The sequence below is a fragment of the Callorhinus ursinus genome, unplaced genomic scaffold (genome assembly GCF_003265705.2).
Source record: "Callorhinus ursinus isolate GAN/ISIS: 27379988/994484 unplaced genomic scaffold, GSC_fseal_2.0 scaffold70, whole genome shotgun sequence".
Taxonomy (NCBI): Eukaryota; Metazoa; Chordata; class Mammalia; order Carnivora; family Otariidae; genus Callorhinus; species Callorhinus ursinus.
This window is the reverse complement of record NW_027397132.1, coordinates 4289992-4314112: the sequence shown is the minus strand read 5'-3', so window position 1 is coordinate 4314112 and position 24121 is coordinate 4289992. Positions and strand designations below refer to the sequence as shown.

Genomic DNA, 24121 nt, shown 5'->3' with positions numbered 1-24121 from the left:
CACTCACCCATCCAACCATCCATCCATCCCTCCCTCCACCCATCCACCCACCCATCCATCTAACCACCCATCCATCCATCCACCTACCTATCTATCCACCCACCCACCTACGTATCTATCCATCCATCCACCCATCCATTCATCTACCCATCCACCAATACACCCATTCATCTGCCTATCTACTCATCCACCTACCCATCCATTCATCCATCTACCCAAGATCCCACCATTCCATTAAGTTTTTATTAAAATTGAACATTTACTGGAAATCTACTAAGGATCAGTCATTAGAATAAAAATATGATAAAAACGTAGCTGTCGTTGTACTTGAGAACCTATGATGTAGCTGAGAAGAAGAAGGTAATATACAGTAAACTATGAAACCATTTAGTAGGTGCAGTGCTGGGCTATTTATTGTGGCGGCAAAGTGAGGAGATGTGGAGGGAACAGGGGAACAGGCAAGCTTCCTGGAGGAGGAGGTATGTACCGGAGGCCCCATCCACTCGCTGGGTGACCCTGAACACATCTTTAATCTCTTGACCTCAGGTTTTCCATTTATGAAAGGAGGAGGGTGGAGTCAGTCCAGGACTGGAATTCCCTGCTTAGGCCCTGGCTGGCTGGGGGAGCCCACACTAGGCCCCAGGTTTGGCATGTACGCTACATTGTGCACTGGAAGTGAGTGGGAAAGGATCTGGGGGACAGCCAGGAGGGGAGGAGCTGCGGGTGGTTTCGGGGGAGGGAGGCAGCCTAGAACGCCCACCCTACAGTGTCTACAGCTCCCTGGCTGTGAATGAACCAAGGGGAAGACAGAGCATGTTTGCAGAGTTTAGAGTGGCTAAGTGGGATTTCTAAATCAGGCTTTCTACCTAACCTCATATCACCAGGGAGCCAACTGAAAAATGCTTGGAGCCTCAGGCAGGAGCGAGGTCCTCTGCCCAGAGCCTCCCTGCAGGGTGTGTGAGGCTCCCAGATAGTCGGGCAGAGGAAGAGCATGGGGGTGCACACCCTTGAAAGATTCCTGCACCTGAAGCTGGGCTTGGGAAGGCCGTGGAGGCATGCAGACTCTGTTGAGATAGGAGGGGGGTGCCGCGGTGGCTGTGGGACCTGGCGCTCAGCAAGCTGTGGGACCCACGTCTGCGCCCTTCCTGATCCGCGTGGGGGGCTGAGAACCTGGAACCCACGCTGAGCTTGGCCCCAGGGTAGCCTCTGGCCATCCATGAGCCTCTAACTTCTAGGAGAAGTGGCCGCTATTATCCTGGTTTTGAAGGTGAAGAAACAGAGAGGTTGATAACTTGCTCCAAATAAACAGCTGGGGAGGGGTGGGCAGGGGCAGAACCTAACCTGGAGACCACTCGCCTCAAAGAACATGATCTTTCCCACCAACCACACTGTTTGCAGAGGCCCTCTTGGCCAGGGGCTGTAGAGGGTCTAAAGCATGGAGGGAGGGACACTGGGGGTGCGGCCTTTCACTTCCCACTGAGCCGGGCATCCCGGGAGACCTCGGGTGCATCGGCGTCAGCATGCAGGAGAAGGCTGCGCGCGGAGCTGCCTCCCAGGAATCAGCAGGTGGGTCTGCTCCTGCTCGGGTGCCGTCCCATCGTAACGTTAGGGCTTACTGATAAACGCAGGCAGCGAAAGCAGGAGTGAATGCTCAGGAAGTCTGGATCCCGGCCAGGGACTGTTCGGAGTGCTCCCAGCCCTGGCCCCACAGGAGCACCTCTGGGAGAGCTTTGCATAAAGGATTCCTGACGGGGTGGATACAGCTGCCCGGCTCGCGGGGACGCCACTCTGCCACAGTAGGAGCAAACGCCTGGATGGATCTCAAAAATACGTGGGGCAAAAGGAGCCAGGTACAAGTGATTCTACACTGCACGGTTCCGTTTGTAGAAAAGTCTAGAAAATGCAAACCAATGTGTGATGGGAAGCAGATCAATATAGTGCCAGGGGCAGGGGGTGGAGGGGAGCCCGAGGGGATGCAATGTTCTGTCTCCTGGTCGCGGCTGGGGTCACGGGGTACAGACACCTGCCCAAACTCATTCGGCTGCACACTTGAAATGGGGGCGTGTTGCTGTATGTAAATTGCACCTCAGAGGATGAACTCAAAACCTTGACACTTCCACGTCACGTCCACTAGGATGACTACTGTTAAGGCAAATGACCAGTGTTGGTGAGGTCGGGGAGAAACCGGGACCCTTGTGTGTGCTCGGGGGGAAGATGGAATGGTATAGCCGCTGTGCAGATGAGTGGCAGTTTAAAAATAAAATCACCACATGAGCCAGCAATCTCACTGCTGGGTCTCCCCCCGAAAAAACCGGAAGCAGGGACTTGAAGAGGTGCTTGCTCGCCCACGTTCATGGCAGCATGATTCCCGGCAGCCGAGAGGTGGAAGCACCCTGCGTGTCCATCGGTGGATGATGGACAGACACAAGGTGGCCCATCCACACCGTGGAATACCCCTCGGCCTTAACAAGGAAGGACATGCTGATACCTGCTACCACAGGGATGGACCTTGAGAACATGATGCTGAGTGACAAGCCAGAGGCCAAGTGACAGACACTGGATGGCTCCCCTTATGTGAGGCCCACAGAGGAGTCAGATCCACAGAGACAGACAGTAAATGGTGGGCACCAGGGGCTGGGGGTGGGGAGTGAGTGTTTAATGGGGACAGAGTTTCAGTTTGGGAAGATGAAAAAGTTCTGGAGATACATGTACTTAATACCCCTGAACTGGACACTTAGATTAAGGTGGTAAATTTTATGTCATGTGTATCTTATAACAACCTCCCCGCCTTCCCCCCGGCTGGGCATCTGACATTTGGTTGGTATGGGCAGCCCTGGACGTCCACGATTTAAATACAGACGATGCTGAAGATGATTCTAGTTTGCAGCAGGACTGGGGCTCAGCCCTCTGTGTGCAGGGTGTACGACCATGGTCCCCTAGCCACATCGAGGACATGGAGGCTTGCCCTCCATGATGGGTGGCTTGCCTCTTACCTAAGGGCCTGGAGTGGGCACCCCGAGTCACATCTCCTAACTGACCCTGTGCCCTTCGTCCCGGACCCTCGGTGTGAATGGTGAAGGGGAGGCCAGCGTTCCCTGTTCTGGGGCCACGGTGAACTCTGAGAGGGCTGCCATGGCGCGAGGGACCGTGACCCTCCCTCCCCGCGCGCACAGGGCCAGGAGGGAGCATGGCCCTTCCGTCCGCTCTCCTGTCCCACTGGTGAGGTGCACTCACCTGGCTTGCACATGGTGAACTCCATCGCGCCCCCCGAGTTGAGCAGCTTCTGGACCAGCGCCTTGGCCAGCATGGTGGGTGTGAAGAGGACGGGCCGGCGGCGCTCACAGTGGAAGGCGTGCACCAGGCTGTAGGGGATCAGGCTGAGGTTCTTGCTGAGCTCACTCTCGGGGTCCAGCTCTGGGAGGGGACAGGAAAGGGCCAGCGCTGAGACCCTGGCCTGCCCGCCAGGGTGCAGGGCACGGAGGACCTGGGAGCCTTGTTGACCCCATGGAGCCCGCAGGAACCAGGGTGTCCTTTGGCCATCCAGGAGTGTTTATGAGGTGCCCCACGGGCCAGGCCCGGTTCTGGGAGCTGGGGCAATGGCCCTGCCTCCTGGTGCTTGTTTTCAGGTGGTGGTGGCAGGAGGGCTGAGCTCTCCAGGAGGGGGCTGGAGCGGGATGGGCAAGGATGGCTTTTCTGAGGACAGTCAGGGACTGGGGCCAGGGCTCAGAGAAGCAGCCGGGCGAGGAGAGCTGGTGGAGCAAGGGCGGTCGGCGCAGGGGGGCAGGAGAGTGAGGGGCCGGCAGGAGTGGAGGAGGGGCAGGGGTGGGCAGGGCCGGCCAAGAGGGGTTGGGGCTTATTTCAGAAGCTCTGGGAAGCCACCAGGGCCAGAGGCAGGGAGGGACGTGGCCTCCCTTCTGCCTTTTCAAGCCTCTCTGGCTGGTGTGTGGAAAGCAGAGCAATGCCGGCCCCCGGCAGCTCCAGGAACCGCTGCCCCACAGCCCAGCGGCTTGTCCTTTTCTTTGTCCTCTGACCTGGCCGTCGGACGGCCAGCCTGGAGAGGAGCCCAGGCCCTCTGGCCATCCGTGCCCGGGCCGGCCTGGCCCCGCGAGGACAGCCGGCAAGGCTGGCTCGCCATCAGCAGGGCCTTCCGCAGGGGCCTGTGCAGCCAGCGACCCCTGGCTGGCTTGATAAACGGCCAGAAGCATGCGGTGGGGACAGAAATCAATAAGTGAACACTTTGCAGCAAAGAGCTCCAATTAACACGGGCATCTGGGCTCCAAACAACTACAGCGACCGTTCGTTAGGGGTGAGCCTGGCGGGAGGCCCCCCTCCCGCCTCCCCCCCCCTGCAGTGGGCTGTGCCGTCCAGCCAAGGCCAGACGGGTCCCCTGGCAGATCCTCCCAGGGTGCGGCCCCTCTTTTGAGGGAGTGGGTGTCCCAGCCACCCTGGTGGGGCCCCACGGGACCTGCCCAGACCCCCGGCAGCCCTCAGGCCAGCAGGAGGTGGGAGGGGCCAGGCGGTCAGCGCCATACCTTCCTGCTTCTCAGTCAAGAGTTTGGTGGCATCCAGGGACGTCCGGGCCAGGCTCCCCAGCGGGCTCCCCGAGACAATACGGACTCGCTCGTTGCTATTCATTCTCTTGTACTTGTTCTCAGACCTGCTGACAAACTGGAGGACAGGGGCAGGGGGCGGGGGGCTTTGCTTCTAACCAGACTGAGCTGCCTCCACCTGGGCACGGGCAGACCTCTGCTCAGACCGCAGCTCTGCCCCTGCGGGCCGGGGTCAGTCACTTTCCCCCGTGAAAACAGGAGACACCCAGCAGGCCGAGAGGGTCCTTTAGCTGTTTCAGACATCATTAGCAGGTAAGTAAGCAAACAAAGGCCGATTCTCTCTCCTCCCTAACCAGGCTTGAAGCCTGCCGAGGGGTGGGGTGCAGGTGGGGTGCATGGGGAGTCCCTCCTGGGGAGCCGCGGTTGGAAGGTCCCTGTCTGGGAGCCCCTGTTGGCAGGACGGCTCCACCTCCCATGATGTTGCCCTCCACGACCCCTGCCTCAGTATCCCCAAGTGCTCTGGGGGTGCCTGCTACCTTGTACGATTCAGGATTGAGCCCTGGAGGGTAGAGAGGGATGCCCCAGTGGTGGACACAGAATCTAAATTCCCACCTACTCCCTGGGCTACTTTGATCTCTCCATACCCTCCTGCTGCAGGAAGAAAAATCCAGGGAGCTGAGATCTTGGTCGGGCCCTGTTGTTCACTGGCCCTTGGGTGAGCCACCCAGAGACGCCCAAGGTTTATGACTCTTGCATGACACGTGGGCAGTGAGGTGAGCAGGACCATGTGGTCTCACGTGGTCCTGCCTTCAGGAGTAGCTCAGACTCACGAGGGCTCCTTCCACCTCCCTAAGTATTTTTCTGGTACCTGTCTGCATCTATCTGGTTTCAGGGTCACACCGTTAACCATTTCTCTGGGTTTTCTATGTTTCCACACCAGGATGGAGCACTGGAGTGACACACCAGCTCCTCTGGGGCCTCATTAGCACAGAATCAACACAGGAGTGTCCTCGCGGGACCACACCTTAGCTCTTGTCAGCCCGTGACAGAAGAAAGGGCTGCACAGAATGCTTCCGCATTTATGTGAAATCCCTTCTGAAGATATCACCTACTGTGCTACTCAATGTCCTTGTAAAAGAATTCATGCAAAAAAAAAAAATCCATTTCAGGGTTAAGTATAAGGGAAAACTTTTTCTGGTCCCAAAGAGCTAAAATGTTTCTGTGGTCAGATAAGATTTAAAGAATCTGTAGCATTTCCCCTTTTTTCCTTGGCTGCCAGGATGCTCAGAGATAAATTTCATGCATGATCAGAGGGATGAAACTGACCTAGACACTTACGACGATTGTTTTCTTATCCTGGTACACTGTTTTTTTATCTGTTAATACTTGAATACCTAAGTTATTTAAGTTCTTTTAGCCTTAAGTTCCTCCAATCTTTTACGAAAGAGACGTTGCTTCCAACAGGTGCAGAGACTGTCTACCGACCTGTCACTGTGAGGATACACTGGGATGGGAAATGTGAGGCATTGTGAGCAGTTGCAAGTGGGGTACAAACACAAAGCACAGTTATTTTGATCAGGTCTTCTCGGCAGCGAGAGGGCAAGCCATAGCAAAACGTGATTGCGAAGAAAAGTCAGGAGGCGCTCTGGGGCGCTTTACCTGAAGGAGTTGGCCAAAAAGGAAACTTGCTCGAGAGAGGCGGGGACTGACTCGGGGATCACTGGTGGAAAGCGGCTCTTCGGGCTGCAGGGTGTTCTGAAATCAGTTATCAGTCGGTCAGACGCACTGGGCTCGGCAGGACGTCAGAGCCCACGGAGGCCGCCGAGAACCAGGGATGCGTCCTCAAGCCCCCTCGGTGTGAAGGGTGAGAGTGCCAGTCGTGGAACCAAGGCATTCCAGAAGGGGAGCAAGCTTGGCGGGCAAGGGGCGACCCGAGGCTTGCCCTAGCAGAGACCAGAGACGCAGGGGAAGGGCTGCCTCCCGGCGAGGGGTTGGTCCCCGAGGTCCCTCCTCCTGGAGGGGCTGTGCCATCCCCGAGGAACCAAGTCCCCGTAATCCACTGGGGGACCTACCCGGAGCGCCCTCAGGGTGTGGTGGGTGGTGTCCACCTCCTCTCGGCTGCCCCTGTGCATCAGACGCTGCAGCTTGACCAGGAGGAGTTGCTGGGCTCTGGCGGAGACGGGAGGGGAGGGCAGAACCTCAGGGCCGGGCCTGCCCCTGCGCCGGGGGAGCTCTGGGACCCGGGGGCACCCCAGGGAGGACATGGCGCCCCGGGCAGCTCGGCCTGAGTCCCATGGCCAGTGCAGACTGAGGCTAAGCCACTCCCCCGAGCCTTGGGACGTGGGGTCTGCCGATGCTGACCTCACAGCGCTGGCCTGAGCGATCGCCGGAGTCCACAGGTGCTTTACAGACACCTGCCGCGTCTAACCAATGAGCTACCGCTGTATAATTACGTAAGGTTGTCAGGCAGGTGGCCTGTGGCAACGCCAGCCACGACTAGCAAAGGGCCATAAAACCGAGAGCCTGGCATTCCCCGGCGATGACCGAAGGAGGATTTCCCGGGGCGTGAGTGAAGCAACAGTACTTAAGGGAGCAATATCCCCGGGCAGGCAGGGGAGGCTTCAGGAGGAGGAGGGAATGGGGGGGGCCTCACTGGTCAGCAGGCAACGGCCCCCCTGTGAGTCCCTCTGCTGGGCGGCAGCCCCCTCACCACCACCCACCCCCCCGCCCCGCCTGGCACCGGCTCCGGCCTCACCGGCTGTAGCTGGGTATGGTGCCCGCGTCCAGGTCGTGGTCCGTGAAGGGGTCGACCCGTGCGCACAGCCACTCATGCCTGTCCTGGTACATGGTGTCGCGGACGTGCACAACGTCATCACACTTCAGGGACAGGGAGCAGGCGTCCAGCTGACTGGAGATGTTCAGGTTCAGCCGGATGTAGAAGGAGTCCCCCGAGGTGATCAGGCCCTCCTCCATGTCCTTCAGCAGCTTCCGGTACCCTGTGCAAAGAGGGAAGGTCAAGGAACTGCCAAGAACCTCCAGGCGCAAATTCCCTCCTCGCCGCCCGCAAAGATGCGCCCGCATGGCACGTTCCTCTTAGAGCTCGCGGGGACTCCCCGGTGTCCTGTGTGGGTTTCCCTCTTTGTCTTGGTTGCCCAGGAGCTCACAGCTAAGTTTTGTGCCAAGTTGCAACAAATCTAGGACCTCGGCTACGATCTTCATGCCCTCCACGCATTCATTTACCCCTTCTCCTGTGTGCACATCTGAGCCGTTCCCAGGCTTTGGCTGTGACGGGTCACTCTGCTGTGGACAGTCTCATACGTGTCTCTGGTGGACATGTGCACTAGTTTTTCCTGGCTCTACTCACAGAAGTAGAATCACTAGGTCCTTGATTTTCTATCCATGTAGCTTTCTAGATACCGCCCAAAGGTTTTCCCAAGTGGTGGGACCACGGTGCATGTTCTTTTAACCTTATTTAACGCCACCGTCCTCTATAGTATGAGTTTTTACAAATCCCTTTGGAAGGAAACGGGGCATAAGTCGCGAATACAATAAATCCAGCAAACTGAATGTCTGTAACATAAATCCATAATAGAAAGCCCCAAATCAGCCCCGCACGCACAGAGTCGCCTAACACGGTGGAAGCTACAAGAGTCCTAAGAGCCAGGCCCAGTGTGTCCGCGCCACACACACCGGGGGAGGCTTGAACCCACAGGGTTGTCTGATCAATGTTCCCAGAGAAGCAGGGGATCCCTGGTCGGGTCCTTCCCACTGCCCTGGTCAGGGTTAACCCCCATCACTCTCTGAACTCTCTACCCCCTCAGAGAAAGGCCCTACAGACGGGACCCTGCTAGGCGGGGACCTTTCCTGCCCTGAATTCTGGATCACATGGCTACAACTCTGGGGACGCTGCCGGCCAGTGGGCAGGGCGCCGCCCAAAGACTTTCTGCTGGGCTGGAAAGCCAGGTGGGAAGAGGGGAGGAGCCTGCCCGAGTGGGGGGGGGGGGGGGGGAGGAGGTTGCGCCCTGTGTGTGGGGACAGAGCATCGGGATCATCTTCTGCACTGACTGGGCACTGCCGGGAAGGAGTGCAGGCTAGCAAAGCAGCAGTGGGGAGAGGCTAGAGAGAAAGTGGCTATTTATGCTCTGTTGAAACATTCATGAGCCCTAGTGGTTAAAAATAAGATCCAGCTGCAGACATAATCATGCAGGAAAAAACCACCCGGAGGTGAGAATGGGGGCTTAGACTTTGGGAACTGGAAGACAGAGCCTGGTGCTCACTGCCCAGACAGAGGAGCCGTGACCCCAGCCCTGTCCAAGCCCCCACCCCCACATGGGCCGTCCTGCTGGTCGTGGCCGAGTGCGGGTGAGTGTGGCTTTACCTTCCTGGTTGACCTTGTAGTGCAGTGTGATGGGGCCGCTGCATCTCTGGATGGTCCAGTGCACCTCCTCCTTTGTGCACGTGTCCAACGGGACGCTCTGCCGCTCGCCTTTGATGCAGCCTTCCAGCTAGATATCAGAGACACGCTGTTCTTCGCGGTCCACGGGCGGGCAGGGCTGCAGGGGTGGGGCCGCCCCGCCCGGGAACAAAAACACCTCTCCCCAGACAGCGACCAACTCAATGTCGCCGAGAGCCAAGGAAGCATCCCACTTAAACTCATTTGCCTCCCCGTGCGATGGCGTGCGTGCACCGGTGTGTGCGCGCCACCTCCCCTGGCCGTCCCCGGCCCCTCACCAGCAGCAGCTGGTGGCCCTCGCGGAGGCCGGCCTTCTCGGCCAGGGAGCCCGGCTTGACCGTGTGGACGAAGCTCCCTCGCGCGTTACCCCCGAGCAGGGTGAGCTGTGAGATGAGGCTGTCGCCGTTCAGCGTGGTGTGCTGCACCAAGGGCCCGGGACCCCGCACGTGCCCCACGGACGTGACGGATGGCCGGAAGGGCCTGGGTCAGGGAAGGAAACAGTGGTTAGGCAGCTGTGATTAGGACACGCCACGGGGCAGGCCTCTGAGGGCAGGGTCCTCCCCTCTTCCCACCTGGCTTTCCAGCCCAGCAGAAAGTCTCAGGTGGGGCGGGGGCCGGTCGCACATCGAGGGTTGCCCCCTTGCCTCTCTGGGTGGCCCTGGACAAGCCCCTCCCTCTCCAGGCCCGGTCGGGGGCCGGGGGTCGGGGGGTGGGGGGTGCTCTCTGGCTCTGGGACACTATGGTTCCTGGACTCTGATTCTAGAATCCGGGGGAGGTGGATGGTTTTGGGGCAATCTTGGGGGTGACTGGCCTTTACCCTGCCATTCCCACCCCCAGCACTGGCTCCCCCTTCCCGCGACCACTGTACCTTTCTAGAGAGAACTTCCTAAACATGAGGTTGACTTGCTCCAGGTCGTAGGCGTCCAGGCCCTCGGACTGGTGGGAGGAGGAGGAGGAGTGGACGGACGGGGGTCCGAAGGAGCAGCGATCGTGACTGTCATCTGCAAAAGGGCCGGCGCACATGAGGACCCGCAGAGCAGGGAGGACGGCCCCTACTCCTCCCCGCCTGCCTCCCAGGAAATTCTCCCGCTGGGCCCGGGCCAGGAGGCCTGCAGCCGGTGCTGCGCTGAATGAATCTTCTTCCGGAGAGCCGTGCCCCTGCCTCTGAGTCCCTTCTTATGGGAAGCCTCACCAGCTACCTGCTTTTTAAGACTCACGTTTCTGTACCTGGGAAAGGGGTCTGCACCAGCTCACACCCATTCTGCTTTTGAATTGGGGTCCATATTTTCATCTCGGGACCACCTTAGGTCTTACCATCTGCCACTTCTAGGCCTGCGGGCTGGGGCAGGGCACGAAGGGCAGAGCCTACACCGAGGGCAGAAGCCCCCTCTTCCCAACTCAGCGGGACCCCGAGGACTTGGGGGGGAAGACCCCCCACTCCCCACTGCCCAGGCGCTGGGATGGAGGAGGTGCAAACCCGGCTCTGGGCTGATAACAAGGCTTCTCTGCAACGGGCATTTGTCCTGACGCTGCAGAATGCCTTGGATGGCTGCCCAGAATTCTCTTTTGAGCTCTCCCCTTGCCAAAACTCCTTTAATTCTTCTCATGACCCAGCCTCTATTAGGTGCTAACCTCTCTTTAACACTTGAAAGCTCCTGATAGTCCCCAATTAGGGAGAGCTGCTAATCCTTCATCGTATCTGCCGGCAGCCTGAGCCGCTGAGGGTGCAGGCAGGGTCGGGGAAGCCTGGGAATGAGAAGGCTGGCAGGTCCCACCTGTGGGAGTCTGGGCCAGCCCCTGTGCTTCCAGCTGAGGAGGAGCAGGGGCCACCGGAGGCACGGGGTCATCTCCCGGAGGCCTCTGAAGGAGGCCCTTCCCGGCCCTCTGTCTTCTGCCCACCCAGGCAGGGGCTCGGGGTTGGTACATCACAGCTATACCACCTGGGTGTCGGCCAGTGCAAGGACCCGGGGCCCTGAGTCCTTGTGTCCCGGGCCCCAGGCGTGGTGAGGTGTGGGGGCTCCATGTGCGCTGGGCTGAACCGGACCCCCCCCCAATTGTAAGGGGCCGCGGCTCCCCTCATTCCCGGCTCTCTGCACAGCTCGTTCTGGGCCCAGGGAGCATCCCCTCCGTCACACTGGCTCTGCCGTGGGGCTAGTGTAGAACGGCTGCCTACCCTCGGTCTCCCCAGGGCTTGTCTGCCCCACACCTCCAGTCTCGGGGGGGACGGACTCTTTCTGCCCTCTTGACAGCCACACCGCACGCATTTCCTGAGGACCTGAGGCGCAGGGCTCTGCCCCGAGCTGGAGGGTCAGGGGCGTGGGTGACGTGGTCATGCTCCTGCCGGACGGCAGGTGACCACCACACCGGTATGCCTCTGGGAACCACCGGGTACCTACCGTCAAAGTCCAAGACATCGAACCCGCCACTGTCATTGTCTTCCTCGACTGTGCTGCAAGACACAAGGGGGGGGGTGGGGATGGGGGAGTGCCTGTGAGCGTGGGAGCTCTCCAGGCCGTGTGCAGTGGCTGACGGTGGGGGAAGATTCTGGAACATTCCGGCTTTCCGAGAGGCCTTGCCTTGCAGAGGGCAGCATGGGCTGGGGGGAAGGTGGATGGAGGGCTGGACAAGGCTGGGTGCTCCGCTGGAGGACGGGGTGTCCCAGGTGGCCGGTGTGAGGAGGCTCACAACGGGCTGGTCAGCAGCGTCCCCGACAGCCCCACCGGCTACTTCCCACTCACTCTCTTCCTGACACAGGGGACTGAGCATCCACTTGAGCTCAGGCTGCCTCGTGGGACGGGCCTACCCAGCTGAGCATGCCCTTCACACAGGACGGGAGGTGCTCCCCAAGTTCCAAGTTCCCCATGAGGGGTTCTTGCTGTAGAGCAACGAGGCCCACAGCAGGCCGTGGGCAGGTCGGAGATGTGGATCCCACCCTGCAGGCCACTAGGTGCCACCAGCCCTTCTGGAAGCTCCCAAGGGATCCCTTATGCCGAGGGTGAGGTGCCTGACGTCCAGCCGAATTCAGTAGCAGCTGAATGCCCAGGGAATTCCTCCACTGTGGTTTTCCCAGCTGGGCATGCGGACGGTTTCCCAGAGATGAGGACGGGGGAGGGGAAGCAGGAATGGGGAGGCTCTTCCTGGGGTCTACCACTCTTGGGCAGAAAAAAACTGATTTCCGGGCAGCGGGGGGCACACCGACGGAGGCGTCGACATTTAGTAGCTAGCCACACGCCTTCTCTGAGCCTCGGCCTCATCGGTAAAGTGGGCAGCATCCTGCCTACCTTTCAAGGCTGGCGCAAGGCTGAGTGAGCGGTTGCGGAGGGGCCCGGGGGGCACCCTCCTGCCTCCTCTGGCCACCCACCTGCGGTGAGGCGCGTCTTCCTTGTAGCGCCTGAGGATAGAGTCGTTTCCGGGGGGCTCGGCCGTGATGGACATGATGCTGGAGCGGCTTCGGTGGGGTTGCTTTGAAACACAGACGGATGACACAGATGCACTATGGGGAGCCGGGTATTTACACGCCCGTGCCTCCGCGGGCATAACTATTACAGACAAGGGGGCTAAATTCAACGCCGATAGGTCCCCGTCCCCGAGGCGGCCAGGGAAAGCTGGTTCTCAGCAGCCACCTTGGCCAGAGAAGGCTTGCGCTCAGCCTGGGGCAGCTTAGGGCAGCTGCTGAGCACTGAGCTTGGCGCACATCTGCTTGCACATCTGCTTGCCTTGGGCAGGGGCAGGGAGGATGCAGGCGGGAGTCCGCGGAGGCTGGGGGAGATGGGGGGTGGGCAGGGTGGTGCCTTGTACCCTGCACAGGCTGAGCTCCATGGCCCCCCGGCTGCGCCGGCCTTGGGCACCTACTCTGGATGAGAGGAAGACCCGAGGGGCCTGGTGGTGGTGGCCGTTGTGACAAATGTCCCGCAGGCCACACGGCTGCTGGAGGACGACCCTTTGAAAGAAGGCCTGCTGGCTCCTGGCAAGGGCTGCCTTAAATAAGAGCCTTGGATTTCGCCCCCCAGAGCTGCAAGCAGACAGGAGCTGTTCCTTATCAAACCCCTGCAGCCCCCAGGGCCTGATTTTGGAAGCAGGGCCTGATTTTGGAAGCCGAGCTGACAAGCTTCCCAGGGCTTCGCCTCTGGGGTTAGAATCTCTAATCCCATGCCTTCTGCTGCCTGCCTGAGGGGAGGGACGCTGGATCCAGGGGCTGGGGCCCTGCAGGGGAGGGGGCGGGGGGGGGGGACGGGCTGGGGAAGGGAGGCGCAGGGCCTGAAGTCGCTGTAGAATTTTCAGCGGCTGCCTGTGTGGTTCCCTATGGCTCCTCAGAGGCCCATCTCTTCCCTCCCACCGAGTGTTAAATTGGGAAAGAAGGCCGCGAGAAGGTGTAAATATGCGGTGAGCCAGTGGAAACATCTTTAAATAAACATAAGGAGGGTCTGGGCTGCAAGCCCCCCCGGAGTGATGCTGCTCACAGGCCTGCACGGAGTGCAAAGCAAGGGGGCAGGCCTGCAGAGGCAGATGGAGGGGCGGGGGCTGCTGGTGGGTTCTGAGCCAGAAGGGGGCGTGCTGGGGACCCCGCTTACCATCTTGGAGAAGGAGTTGGTGATGGGCAGGGATCTGGAGGAGCTGGGGCTGGCGTCCGTGCCTTCTTCTTCATGGCCTCGCCCTGTCCTCGCGGAGACAGGAAGCAGAGGGGAAAGGCACGGAAGAGGGCACTGAGAGCCCCCGCGGGCACCGAGCGCCCGGGGGCTGTCCTGCCTGGGTGGCCTGTCCTCCCTCCTCCCGTTCCCCCAGCCGTAGGCTCGCAGGAGGGAGTCCGGTCTTGCACACCAGCGCGTCCTGCCGTGGCCAGGCCCCGGGCAACCTCAGTAGAGGCGGGACGATGTCCTGTGTCTCTGAGGACTCAGGCGGGGGCCCCACCTGGCGCTCTGTGGAACAGCAGGGAGGGGCGCGTGCGTCTTGTAGAGTGGAGACGTCCCTGCCCAGGGACCCCATCCCACCGTCTCCACTGGACAGGCCGACTGGAGACAGGGGCCGGTTGGGGCAGAGTCTGTCGCCTCCTCAGTAAGCCCCACCCCAGGTGCCCCTCCGGCTCCTTCGGGGGCTGTCTCTGGGGTTTTGCGCACACTTCTCAGCCCTTGCCTTGCTGTGCAGGAGAGCCGGCTCTCCCGCCTGTCCACCCCCCACCCCATAGCTTGTGCGTGAACAGTCCGACACCTGCACACATCACCCTAGCCAGTGGCAAAGGCTTGTGGAGGGTCCAGAAGCTCTGTCATCCTGCTCTCCCCCCGTCCCTCTTCTTGGGGCAAACACTTCTCCCACAGGCCTCAGGCCCTTTACACCTCCCTTCTGACAAAGAAAGTTCTAGAGGTACTTGAACTGGCAATGAGAGGGGTGGATGGACCCCCACCTCCGGGCTCCTCCAGGTCTTGCTCTGGACTCCTCCTTCCCCTGCCCCCCCCCAGACCGGGGAGGGGTGCACATCCTCAGCACGGAGCTCCTGCCCTGTGACCTGGAGCCTCGCTCCCGGCATTCCCCTGCTCTGAGCTCTAAAACGGCAGCACGCCAGGCTCCTCCACCCTGCCCCTGCTCCCTGTTCTGTCCTGAACGGCCTTCCAGAGACTGTGTCTTCTTGACGGATCTTTCTCCAGCCCTCCTCCATCCACTCTTCCTTGGTGTCCACAGCCACCTTCTCCGTCCTCACTCTGACACAGGGCTCCAGAGCGTCCGTGTGGGCCCAGGGGCACCTGGCACACAGTAGGTGCTTGATTTCCTCACTAGCCAACTGTCCCCTGAGAGTCACAGTGAGAACTAGTGACGGGTTCTGAAGACGCCGTGTCTTGGAGAACTAGGGGCTCACAGCTGGACCCAGACCATCCGGCCGAAAGCCTGGAAGGACGGTCGAGCCCGCCTCCTGCTGACAAGCCGTGAGCAGAAGCGCCAAGTCCGGCTGTGGTATATCCGGGGCCCAGGGCCGACCTCAGTGCGTGTGCGAGCTGCGCGCGTGTGCGCGTGTGTGTGCCCCAGACGGCACGTTTCTACTTCGTAGCTCCTGCCCTGTCCCCTGACAAGGAGTGTTAACTACCATCAGACGCGCCTCCACCCGGGGCCTCCAGGCCTGTCCCAGGTTGAATGCACGGGACTGATCATCACAATGGGAAAAAAAAGGGCCGGGAGAGAGGCAGACGGACAGACAGACAGGAGCGGGGTCTGGGCGTGCACCAACCTTGGAAATCTGAGGTTCGCTTCAGGCTGATGGGGGATTTGGCTCTCTGCAGCTGCAAGACAGAGGGGAAAGCAACGGTCTGACATCAGACAAGGCCCGAGACTCGTGGCAGCGGAGGCAGGGAATAAACGGAGGAAGCCCGTGTGGCCCCAGGAGCCCCGACGGCGTGTGATGCCCGCACCCCGGGCTGCATGGCATCGGCTGGCACGGTGCCCCCCCCCACCCCCCTGTCCCGGGAGGTGGCACCACGTGGTTCAGCTGGTACCAGAGCCGAGAGCGGCGGCCGGGGAAGGCGCGTGTGCGGGCGTGAGGCCCAGCACAACCGGGTACAGGACACAGGGGAATTTTCCGGAAAGCACAAGGTGCTGGTGCTTCCTGGGGGGACCACCCTGCGCTGCCCGGCCCCCCTCACGCGAGATGATCTCCCGCACTCATTCCTCCTGAAGAGGGAGCCACGGACGGCCCTGGACACTGAGCGGAGTGGACAGGTTTGCCGCTCTAACTCCAGCCCCCCGCCCCCCGCAGGCCTCCCCCAAGCCATTAACGTCAATGCACACGGGACAGACGCTCAATACCTATGTGCTGAATAAACGATTGAATTTCGAAACGCTTACTTCATTTTCTCTCTGACTTGGGCTATGCGGAGGGAGGATGTGTGGAAGCAAACGGGGAGAAAGCTGGGGCTGGCGGGATTCCCATCGGTGAGGCCGGCAAGGCCGAGTCCCGTCCAGCAGTGGCCCCACGGCTGCCCGTCCGCACCAGTACCTGGATGCCCTTCAGGTTCATCCTGCGCTTGGGCGGGTGGTAGGGCAGGAAGTATCTGCTGTCTTCTGGGGACTCCTCCGATGTAGACGAGTCGTCAGCTTCCTGCCCGTTGGTCCTGGGGCTGGCATCCCCAAAATTCTGAGAGATGGCCACCGGCAGGTTCCTGGGCAGACTCTGGGGCAGAGAGAGGCCAGCGCCAGTGATGCGGCGGGACGAGCGGCCCCTGTCGGCGGGCGGCCCTCCCTGGGGCCCCAGCTTCGAACTCAGGACGGCCCGCGCATCTCCCGGGTCCCCGCGTCGCGCCCCCCACCCCGGCCACGAGGCCCAGGCTCGTCGTTCTGGCCCCACTCGCTTCTCGTCACCAGCCTCCGGTCCCCGTCTCCCCCCGCTTTGTGGTGTTCGCGGCAGTAAAGCGATGGCCCCTGGGGTCTGACGGGCTGCCTTCACGTCCCGAGGGGCAGCCCTGGGCCTGAGCTGCAAACACAGAACCTAACAGAGCAGCTCGGGCCTCGTACTGGTGCTTTCTAGCCACTGCCTGGGGCCCAGCTGCAGGGGCAGCCGGTAACTTCCAGCTGCCCAACCACACAACCTTCCTGCCGCTGCCCTCCAACGCGAACTCTCGGCCTTACTTCCCTGCACAAAACGCCTCGAGGTCCCAGAAAAACAACGAAGGGCCTCAGCCCACAAGCCGACTCTGTTATCTGCTGCCACGCCTCCCGGCGCATCACCTGCCCATCCTGTCACCCGCCCGTCCTGTCACCTGCCCACCTGTCACCCGCCCGTCACCTGCCCGCCTGTCACCTGCCCACCTGTCACCCGCCCGTCACCCGCCCGCCTGTCAACTGCCCGCCTGTCACCTGCCCGTCCCTGCCTCCCCCCTTACGGACGGCGGAACCGCCCAGAACTGCTTGTGATTCACAACACTGTATCGAAACAACACGTTCCTGGATTGACCCCTGGCGCTAGACTTGGGTCCGCTGAGGGTCTCGCCCCAGGTTCCCCAGGCCACTGGCCAGGGGTGCCCCCAGCTGCTAGGGTCCGGGCTCCTTCCTTGGTGCATGAGGACCGTAATGGTCTGTTCGATGGCAGCGTCCACTCAACCCTGAGTCCCCGGGGCCCTGCGGTGACATGAACTCCGAGCGTTGTACCGTCCGTAAAGGACAGTGTCCTCACAGGCACCGGGGGCTTCAGTGGGCGCGGGGCGTCTGACGCCCAGTGACCGTCCACATGGTGGTGGCAACGGGAGGCTAGTGGGCAGCTGCGGTCAACTGAGAAGGAGCTGAGGCTACCCGGTGAAGTCACTTGTCTAGCAAGTGGCCATGACAGGGTTTTACCCTGCATTTTCCAAGTTCAAAATTCACAGTGTGTACTGAGTGGTGTGCCGTGCAGGAGGGTCAAGGACAGGGCTTATCCTGGGAGGGGCCGCGGCGTGGGGAGGCACCTGGCTGCAGGCGCCCGGGGCCACGTCCAGCCCGGCCCGGCCCGGCCCGGCCCGGCCCGCCCCACCTGGTCCAGGCCGCTGCTGTCCTTGGAGAGGCGCCGGAGCTTGCTCTCCAGGTTGACGATGCAGGCTTCCCGCCGGACCATCTCAATCCTCATTTCGTCATTTTTCTCCTCCAGCTCTCGGATCTGCTTCCTGTACTTGTCCTTTTCGATTAAGCACTGTGAGTACTGGGTCTGCGCTTCGTCCCGGGAATGGAAGGCCTACCGGGGGTGGGAGGGGGGGAGCGGGGAGGGCAGGGCCACTTTGGTTCTTCACCCCGACCCAACCAAATCAGACCCGGGACGCGCTCTTCGTCTGGACACCTGCTTCCCAACCCCGGGGCTCTTTTCTTAACCCCAACTCTTGGGCGTTTAAGTCGCTCCCTTCCCCGACAGTCCGCATCACAGTTGCCATGTGTCCTGCCCTGGCTGGAGCCGGGCACTGTGCCGAGAGCCCCGGGGCAGTGTCTCTCGGAGCCCGCACCCCGCCCCTAGCAGGTGGTGTTGTCTTATTACTCCCATATCACAGACGAGGACACGGAGGCGTCCACGGGGCGGAGCCGGCTGCAGCCACACACCTGATGAGTGACCGAGCCTGAACGTGGCTGTCTGACTCTGGGGACCGCGCGCCGTCGTAGGGCCTGCTGGAGCCCGGCTCAGGCCCCCACGGTATGCGGGTGCCTGCCGTACCTGGTCCCGCTCGCGCTCCACCTCCTCCAGCTGCAGCATGACCGTGTTCATGCGGTGTTTGTACATCTCACAGTCCTTGCCCAGCGTCGAGCACTTGAGCTCCAGGTCCTCCTTCTCCTCCAGGTACTGCAAGCAACGGGGAGAGATCAGGGCCCGGGGCCAGCGATTTCCCAGCCGCGCGTCCCTGCTGGCCTGTCCCTCCCCGAGGGTCAGCTCTCCGGAGAGCAGGGCCGCAGCTGTAGGGCAGTCAGCCAGCTGAGATTTGCTTCATACCTACTGTGTGCAAGGGAATGTGGAGGGGGGACAGGGCACTGTGTGCCCTCACATGGGCTGTGGTCAGGAGGGGGAAGGCAGGTGCTGGGGTGGTACAGTAATTCACAAATCACAGCGCGGGGCTCATGCTGGCACCGAAACCTAGTCCCCAGAAGAGAGTGGGGGCTGGGGAGCTCTTGCAAATGCACGTTGGTGTACTGGCCAGGAGTGGGGGGCGCAGGATGCTGCTGTGGGGCGCTCCCACCTTGTCCCGCAGCTCCTCTGCCTGGCGGACCTCCTCCTGCAGGTTGTAGATCTTGTTGACAAGCTCCTGCCGGTCCTCCAGAGCCTCCTTGCGGTCATGCTCCAGGATGTCCAGGATGGCCTTGTCCGAGTCCGGCAGGCTGCGCTTTCCGGCCTGGGCGGGTGGGTGGGAAGGTTTGACCATGCTGGGGGCGGGGCGGGGAGCCAGGGGCACCCGGGAGGCCGGCGGGGGGACAACAGAGCCAGCGACAGACGCTGGGAGAGCAGGTTTTGTGCTAGGGAAGCAGAGAAAGAGTCCCTGCCTCTTGGGGTCCTTAAGCAGCTTATTATTTAAGAATTTTATCACCTGGAAAGAAGCATAAAACCTGCTTCTGCTCAGGAACATCCCAATGCCTATTGTTCTGCTCTAGCTCTTATCAGAGCCGAGAAAAGCAGTTCCTGCTTCTCCAAACACTTCATAGGTGCCAACAAAGAGAGGACTGCTCTGCCGCCCAGATGCATCCCCTGAAATATCAGTTAACCTGCTTCGATTAACCGGGATTCATTCTCTGCTCCAAATCCGCACCTTAAACACCAGGCAGCCAATCCTGGGGGAATAATCCTATAATTCTGGAGGAAGGGGAGGGGAAGCCTTCTTTCTTTCCCTGTAGATGTGTTTGGGGGATGTTACTTCTCAGCTACTTCCTCCTTCATACCCGAAAACGAGTCTGCGATGAGAAACGCGGGGAGGCACTAGACGTTTTAACAAATCACGCAGAGCTGAGAGGTGCATTTCTTGGGATCTTTAAGGGGAAGTTGGTCTCCCGGCCGTCCCTGTCTCCCAGAGCCTGGGGCAGGGGCTCCGTGAGATCACAAGTGTCATCTCACATGATGTCGCGTCTCTGACGAGCGGGTAGTGTGGCGGCCCCCCACCTTACCGAGCGCGGACACGAAGGTCACCCAGGGATGACGTGGATTGCCGGGGGCCCCGCGGTCAGCAAGGGGGATGCACTCCCAGGCCAGGGGCTGCCCCTTCCATCCACTGCCCTGCCCCAGCCCGCACCTGGATGATGGACTGCAGCTCCTGGATTTTGGTCTTTAGCATCTCGTTCTCCCGCTCCAGCTCCAGGACTTGCTCCCTCTTGGGCCGATTCTCAATATCATTCTTGAGCTTCAGAGACTGGTTCCTCTCTAGCTTGCACTCCTCCTCCATTTTATTCAGCCGGTGCTTTAGCTGGTCAATCTGAAACGCCCAAGGGTGCATTTGGCAGGCAACACTTGGGAGAGGCAATGCTCCCCCAGATGCCCAGCGGACTTGCCGCGTAACCTGTGTGACGCCCACCCCCCCTTCTTCCAGTGAGCGACGGAGAAAGGCTCAAAGAAACCTTTTGTCATAAAACAAAGTGCCACCTTGTTGATGAAGAGCTCCCGATTTGTTAATTTAGGAACATCCTGAAAGGGGCTATCTGTCCCGTAGAGAACTTGGGGGACTCCCCTCACGAACCCACGTTATCACAGGGAGTGAGGCGGCCACGGGCTCTGGGTTCTGGGCCCCGCGCCCTGACTTTATCCCAGAGCAACCAGCACAGGTTTGTCCTTGTGGGTTTCCCACAAAATTCTATTCAGACAAACGGCACTACTGTGAAAAGGACAGTGTGAGGCCTTCTGGGTTCACGGCATCTCTGGCCTAAAGGACCCACGCTCAGGGCTGGAAGAGTGGCTTCCTGGAGGAGGCGGTTACCACATCTGGAAATGTGACAAGTGGAGATCTGCGGAGCTCTGCCCTGGCGAGGTGAGTGTCAGGAAGGGGGCCCAAGAGAAGACTTTGTAGCCCTTTGTGACTGTCTGCTTCTCCAAACTGATCGACCTTACAGAACACGCACATCAAGCGTGTCTTCAACAGCTGCAGGAAAGGGAGGCACCAAAGGGGCGAGCGCCCTTTTACAAATCTAGGTTTACGGGGAGAATACTGCAAGGTACCTGGCAGGCAGAGGGTGGTGACTTTAGCAAGGAAAGCACTGAGCCCCCGTGGAAGGGGAGGAAGGAAGAGGCATACAGGGAAGCAGCCTGGGGCTCAGAAATGACCTAGGGACTCAGCTGGCCAGATGTTCTTTCAAGTTCTAGACATGCGTCCCACTATTCCGATATCACCAGGGAAATATAACGTAGGACAAAGTCCTAGGAGAGAAATTTCTAAGTCGCTGTCACAGGCTAACATCTCCGAATCCTAGCTACAGCAGCATAGAAACCTCTCCTCCTGGTCATGCCAAAAAAAAAAAAAAAAGTCCTCTTTGGCATCTTAGAAGGTCAGCCCAGGTGCCCGGTCCTGGGTCCAGATCCCCCGTCCCATCCAAGGGGGCACGGAGTGCCGGCACTGTGGGGTGCTTACTGGGTCAGCCACTTTGCCAAAGACATGGGCTGTGGCTCAGCAACCCTGGGGTACAGGAATGATTTTACACGATTGCCATGTATAAGTGAGGAAAACAGGCCAAAAGCCAAGTAAGCAGTAAAGCCAGAAGCCCGAGTCAGATTCGAACTCAAATGTATAGGCTTTAAAAGCCCGTGCTCTTGACGGAAACCCTCTACTGCCCGCCATGCCACTGACTCAAGTCACCTGAATTCCAATGGATTGTTTACTGATCTGTCTGCTTCACCTAAATTGTAAGTGATCTGAGCAGAAATCAGGTTATTTATCCCCATGTCCCCCACCGTGCTTAGCACTGTGCCTTACACATGGCAGGTGCTTAATAAATATTCCGAGTCTATTTTCCACCCAGCAGCCAGAGTAATCCTTCTAGATATAAATCAGTTGTCACTCTCCAGCTCTCAATCCTTCAGTGGCTTCCCACCACAACTGGAATGAATTCCAGAGTTCTTACCCTGCCCTTACGATCTGGACCTTGGCCACCTCCCTGTGCCACGTGCTCAGTTGGCTCCAGCCCCACTGGCTCTCTTGATGGTCAGAAACACCAAGCATGCCCCCTACTTGGGCCCTTCATTTGCTCTTTGCTCTTCCCCTGAGCCTTGCATGGCTGGCTCCCTCCCTGTCTTCCCTGTGTCCCCTTCTCAGACACCCTTCCTGACCATCCTGTTTAAAAGTCGCTTCCCGGGCGCCTGGGTGGCTCAGTTGGTTAAGCGACTGCCTTCAGCTCAGGTCATGATCCTGGAGTCCCGGGATCGAGTCCCGCATCGGGCTCCCTGCTCGGCGGGGAGCCTGCCTCTCCCTCTGACCCTCCCCCCTCTCGTGCTCTCTCTCTCTTTCTCTCTCTCTCAAATAAATAAATCTTTAAAAAAAAAAAAGTCGCTTCCCTCACTCACTATCCTTATACTTTTTCCTTCCCTCTTCTTAATAGCACTTATTATTACCAGGTGTTTATGTATTTGTTTGCTGATTAGAATGTGAGCTCTGCGACAGCAGAGCCTTGGTCTTGAGTTATGCATCCCTGGAAAAGAGCCTGGTGCATGGTGGCCCTCAATAAATAAAAAGGTTGGATGAGTTAAGCAAATTCCCTTCCCCTTCTCCATTTTGGAGGTAAACTCATCAATGACATGAATCACTTGGCTGGTGGATTGTTCATTGATAAGTACACTGACTGTCCCACAGGGCCATGCTGAGCTTTGTGGATACAGCTGGGAAGGGCAGGGTCCCGGCCTCAAAAACCTCAGTCTCCACGGAGCCAAGTGCTGGGTCCGTCTCCTCGCTGAATTTCCTGAGGGTCACTCAAGGTCTCGTTCTCCACATTCCCCCTCACCGGGCTTTGCCGAGGGGCTATGTGCGCATGCCTGCACACGCACCTGGTGGTTGGGGCGGAGGTGGGGCGGAGGTGGGGCGGGGTAGGAGGGGGTGGGCTGAGCATGTGGCGGGAAGCCCCACTGGGTCCGTGTGCGCACGTCTGCACATGCGCATGGTGGCCCTGGGCCCTCGGCTGTCACGCTAAGCCTCCCTGGGTTGTTGTGTTCATGCGCATGGTGGATCTAGGTGCCCCCCAAAGCGCAGCATCCCCCACAACCCCTCCCCTAGCTGAGTGAGAAGCTCTGGGGGCCCACGTGCGCCTGTGTGCACCTGCCCACGCGGCCCCGCCCTGCCCCGCCCGCGCGTACTGCTCACCTCGAGCTGGAGGTCTCGGCTCCTCATGACCGCCATGTTCTTTTCCTCACTGAGCTGGGCGTAGCGCATGGCCAAGTTGTAGTTGTCGTCCTTCACCTTGACCAGCTCGTCGTTGTAGCCGTCACGCTCCTCCTTCATCTTGTAGTACCGCTCCTGGAAGGTCAGCAGCTCCACTCGAGTCAGGGTGAGCTGCTTCTTCTCGTCCTCCAGCTGCCGCGACTTGGCCAGGAGCTCGCACCGCTGTAGGTCCTTGGCCTTCATCTGCTGCTGCAGCTTGATGACCTCGTTCATGAGGAAGTGCGTGAGGCCTTCGTGGCCCTCCTCCACTGTGGAGAGGGGGCGCTCGTCAGGCCCGGGGGGGGGGCCAAGGGGGCCCCAGGTGTGCGGTGGGGGTCAGGCCTTCGCTCACTCACTCGCGTACACACCAGCACTGCACCGAGCTCTTGAGGCCCTGGGCGCTCAGAGTGGGCAGGACAGCCTTGGTCCTGGTAGAGCTTACAGTCTCCGAAGGGAGACAGCCGGTAAAACAGCGGATGATCATGCACCAGTAGAACTACAGATAGAGAGGATTTTGCAAAGTAAAAGCGCAGGGGCTGTGAAGGTGGGCAGCGGGGGCCAGATCCAGCCTGGCCGGCGGCCCGGTTGCAAGGCTCCTGATAGTTGAGCTGAAACGTCGAGGAGGGAAAGCACGTCCTGGGAAGGTGGAAAAACATTGCCGAAGCCCTACAGGGAGGAAGGGGGGACTTGGCACGTTTCAGAAACTGAAGGAAGACCAAAGTGGCTGGAGTCCGGAGAGGCAGAGAGGCGGAAGGGGGAGGCTGGGAGCGCGAGCAGGGGCTGGACCATATAGGGTTCTTGTGGGCTCCATTAAAGACATGGGTGTTTAGTTGGATGCGGTGGAAAACCACCAAAGGTTTTCAGCAAGGAGGGCAACATGAGGGGTGGAGAAAGCATGGAGCAGAGCAGGACTGGATGTAGAGTGGATGGGGTTGGAGGAGTCTGGACTGGGGTAGTGGTGGAGGTGCAGAGAAGGGTGATTCAGGAATATTTAGGGAGGAAAGTTGCGAGGAGGTTACCGAGGGCTCCGGCTCAGGGTTGCTGGCAAGACAATAGTCAAGGCAAGCACAGGATCCGGAGGGCAGCAGGAATTTCTGCCCGGCCCCACCAACATTCATGGAGGATGTTCCACAAACACCCACTTCTCTTGGCTCCGACTCTGGTCTGTCTGTGTCACCTACCTTTCTTTGATCGGCAGGCAGAAATGAGTGGTGGACAGCCCACAAGTGCCACAGGAACACTCTCCTAACGTCATCGATTCATAGCTTTGGGGAACTGTCCCCTCAACGGACACACACACACACACA

The 24121-nt window shown here is 59.8% G+C and overlaps 1 protein-coding gene across 2 annotated transcripts in view; it reads right to left on the bottom strand.

Moving 5' to 3' along the window:
- CARD11 (caspase recruitment domain family member 11) overlaps window positions 1-24121 on the bottom strand; it is a 108282-nt gene that overhangs the window by 4984 nt on the left and 79177 nt on the right. For both annotated transcript variants that reach the window (XM_025863604.2, XM_073886347.1), the window contains exons 5-22: window positions 22758-23083; window positions 19713-19892; window positions 18672-18824; window positions 18155-18280; window positions 17489-17686; window positions 15983-16156; window positions 15218-15269; window positions 13575-13657; window positions 12365-12465; window positions 11400-11452; window positions 9872-10004; window positions 9282-9483; window positions 8929-9055; window positions 7306-7546; window positions 6623-6719; window positions 6210-6305; window positions 4533-4668; window positions 3235-3414 (exon numbers count right to left, since the gene is read on the bottom strand). In XM_025863604.2, the coding sequence (XP_025719389.1) occupies window positions 3235-3414; window positions 4533-4668; window positions 6210-6305; window positions 6623-6719; window positions 7306-7546; window positions 8929-9055; window positions 9282-9483; window positions 9872-10004; window positions 11400-11452; window positions 12365-12465; window positions 13575-13657; window positions 15218-15269; window positions 15983-16156; window positions 17489-17686; window positions 18155-18280; window positions 18672-18824; window positions 19713-19892; window positions 22758-23083 (2658 nt within the window). The remainder of the gene's footprint in view (window positions 1-3234; window positions 3415-4532; window positions 4669-6209; window positions 6306-6622; window positions 6720-7305; window positions 7547-8928; window positions 9056-9281; window positions 9484-9871; window positions 10005-11399; window positions 11453-12364; window positions 12466-13574; window positions 13658-15217; window positions 15270-15982; window positions 16157-17488; window positions 17687-18154; window positions 18281-18671; window positions 18825-19712; window positions 19893-22757; window positions 23084-24121) is intronic.